This window comes from Arachis ipaensis, chromosome B10, assembly GCF_000816755.2.
Source record: "Arachis ipaensis cultivar K30076 chromosome B10, Araip1.1, whole genome shotgun sequence".
NCBI lineage: Eukaryota > Viridiplantae > Streptophyta > Magnoliopsida > Fabales > Fabaceae > Arachis > Arachis ipaensis.
This window is the reverse complement of record NC_029794.2, coordinates 126,233,049-126,236,227: the sequence shown is the minus strand read 5'-3', so window position 1 is coordinate 126,236,227 and position 3,179 is coordinate 126,233,049. Positions and strand designations below refer to the sequence as shown.

General features: G+C 27.6%; 1 protein-coding gene across 1 annotated transcript in view; it reads left to right on the top strand.

The window, feature by feature from the left end:
* LOC107622635 (ABC transporter B family member 19) overlaps positions 1,108-3,179 on the top strand; it is a gene marked incomplete in the record, with an annotated part of 9,502 nt that continues 7,430 nt past the window's right edge. The window contains 3 exon segments of the mRNA XM_016324614.2: positions 1,108-1,723; positions 1,854-1,908; positions 2,645-2,820. Coding sequence (XP_016180100.1) covers positions 1,451-1,723; positions 1,854-1,908; positions 2,645-2,820 — 504 coding nt within the window.

The following is a 3,179-nucleotide window of genomic DNA, read 5'->3' as shown; positions in this document are numbered from 1 at the left end:
TAATATTATCCGATGTATAAATTGTTTAGAAAATATAAATGTAGGCTGAAAATCTTATATTACTGTAATAAAATGGAAATGGTTGTTAAAACAATAATCTCATCAATTAATTATTTAAGATATATCTCATCTATTTTCAAGTTGCTAGAGGTTAAGTTAACTTAAAGAATTTTGTTAAGCATTTCTATAATATAAAAATAAAAATTTATGCTACCAAGAGGCACAGAACCCCAAGACACTGTTTACTGGATTCCTTTTTGGCTCTTTTTTATTAAGTTTTTATTTTTACTTTTATTTTTATCGACCCCTAAGTCCCTAATAACCTTGATACTTGATTCATCTCAGACACTATACTACGCTGTAGTATGTTAATTAGTTTGATATAAAATATTAAAATGATACTTTGTGTCATTATTCGAACTTTTTTTTTTATATTATATTATTAGGTGTATCATAAAAAATAATAAAATCAATAAAGTTTACATAAAATTTAATGTCTAATTTTGTTAGTACATATCTTAAAAATATTGGTCAAAAGTGAAACAATAGAAATATTACTTAAAAAAAATTTAAGATTTAATAAAATTTGGAGTCTAATCTTGTTAGTACATATCTTAAAGATGTTAGAAAAAATAGATATATTACTAAAAAAAATAAGATCCAACACTTTTAGTTAAAAAATTTAATTAGAATTGATTTAAATACAAAAAAGTATTGATATTATAATAGTTTTTTCACTAAATTTTATAGTCTAATATTGTTAGTACATATCTTAAAGATATTAGAAAAAATAGATATATTACTAAAACAAAAAATAAGATCTAACATTTTTATTTTAAAAGAAGTAAAAAAATTAATTAGTATTGATTTAAATACAAAAAAATATTGATCTTATAATATTTGTTTACTAAATTTTATTAGAGAATAAAATCCTTTTTTTTTACGGATATTAGGGAATAAAATCTTTTGACCTATTAAATACATAGAAATGTTAAAAATTTATATTATTACATCCTTAGAAGATATTATTTTAGCTAAATCCGAAAACTTAAAGACTTGAAAGCACTTTTTTCTCACTATAAAACCACACTTCACACCTCTCTCTCTCTTTCATGTTGTTCTTTCTTCTTTCTCTCTCTCAAAAAAAAAAAAATGAAGAAAGCTTTCTTTGACCACTGTCTCTAACAACTCACTCATCACTTCACACTTCACACTCTCTTCACTCATCAATCATCGTCATCACCACACTCTCCTTTCCTAACTTACATTCAACAACACCAAAAAACCGTTGCTATTTCCCTCTCTTCAGATCTTCATCTTCTTCACCTTCATTCATTCATTCATTCAAATCCCCACCAAAGTTCCATCAATAAAGACCACATTTTGCAACAACACAAACACACCCTTTTCCTTTTCCTTTTAAGAGTGAGGAGTTTCTTCTGTTACTGCCATGGCTGAAGGTGTTAGTGAAGCAAACAATACTAAAGCGTCGCCATCGCCATTGCCACCAGAAGCAGAGAAGAAGAAAGAACAAAGCCTACCATTTTTCAAGCTCTTCTCATTTGCAGACAAGTATGACTACATGCTCATGATCTCTGGAACCATCGGCGCCATTGTTCATGGCTCCTCCATGCCCGTTTTCTTCCTCCTCTTCGGTCAAATGGTCAACGGTTTTGGTAAGAACCAAATGGACCTTAACAAGATGACTCAGGAAGTCTCAAAGGTATATATATCTTTTTTCTTTTAATATTCAGAAAACTTAATAATTTTCTTACCAAATTCATCTCATAGATCTAAGATCTAATTTATTTTATTTTATTTTATTTTTATTTTTATTTTATTAATTATTGCAGTATGCTCTTTACTTTGTGTACCTTGGCCTTGTGGTTTGCATATCATCATATGCAGGTAATAATGTTATTTCTTTTTCATTTATTTCCTTTCATTCATTCATTCCATTTGGTCAAAATTTTCAACTACCTTAACTCTCTCTTTCTCTTTTAATATCCCTTTATTATTGGCTTATTTTTTTATTTTTTAGTAATTTTTGTTTGTCCTCACCTGTGAAGAAGATGGATCATCACACTTCACGGACCATTTTTCTTTTTCTTTTCTTTTTTTTAAATAATTTTTTTAATGATAATAATAATTCATTAATTGCGTAACTCTTATAACCACTTCCATCCAAATTAAGAGGGTCCTATATCGTGTTTGATCCCACGTGTTGTGCTAATTTTTTTTTTCACCTGTCAAAATCTCCAAACCCATAATTTCAATCTTCCCTTTGCCTAACATTATCATCTAACATTCTAATTTCTAACACCACATTCTAATTAATGATCATCATCTTCTTTCTATTTTTTCTAAATTTAATAAAAGTGTGAAACAGTTTAGTCCCACGTCTATTAAATTCGATTTGGATTGACAATCAGTCTCCCTGATTTCTGGGTTATTTAATTTACCAAAAAAACATGTAACAGCATTAATTATGGTACACAATTACACATTATTATTTCACTAACCAAAAATAAATATTAGAGTTATTATTCAAATTAGGACTGAGATTTTTAATATTTAATTATTTAGTCCTTCAAATTTCAAAATATATAAAATAATTTTTAACGTTTTTTTTTATTTGGAGCAGAAATTTCATGCTGGATGTATAGTGGGGAGAGGCAAGTGAGTACACTAAGGAAGAAGTATTTGGAAGCAGTGCTTAAACAAGATGTAGGTTTCTTTGATACAGATGCAAGAACAGGGGATATTGTTTTCAGTGTCTCAACGGACACACTTCTTGTTCAAGATGCCATCAGTGAGAAGGTGCTTTCAATTTTATTTATTATCAAATTATTTTCAAATTTAATAAATAAAAAATATATATAAGTGATTAGTGAACATGGGACTTTCTTGGGTTGTTCATATCCATCAAAATGTGGGCTCCACAGATATGATCATAGATCCTTAAAGTGGTGCATGTTAGCTAATATTGCTTAACATGCGCACCGGCTGAGTTTATTTAGAGTAAAATATAAATTACTACAATTTTTTTCTTTATTTTAAAATGATGCATGCTATGACTAGGGTGAATGTATAACTTTGATAATATTTTAAAAAAATGGTTAAAGCTAAAGTATTTTTTTGTATATATTTAAGAATACTTTTTAATTTCAAAAATAAAA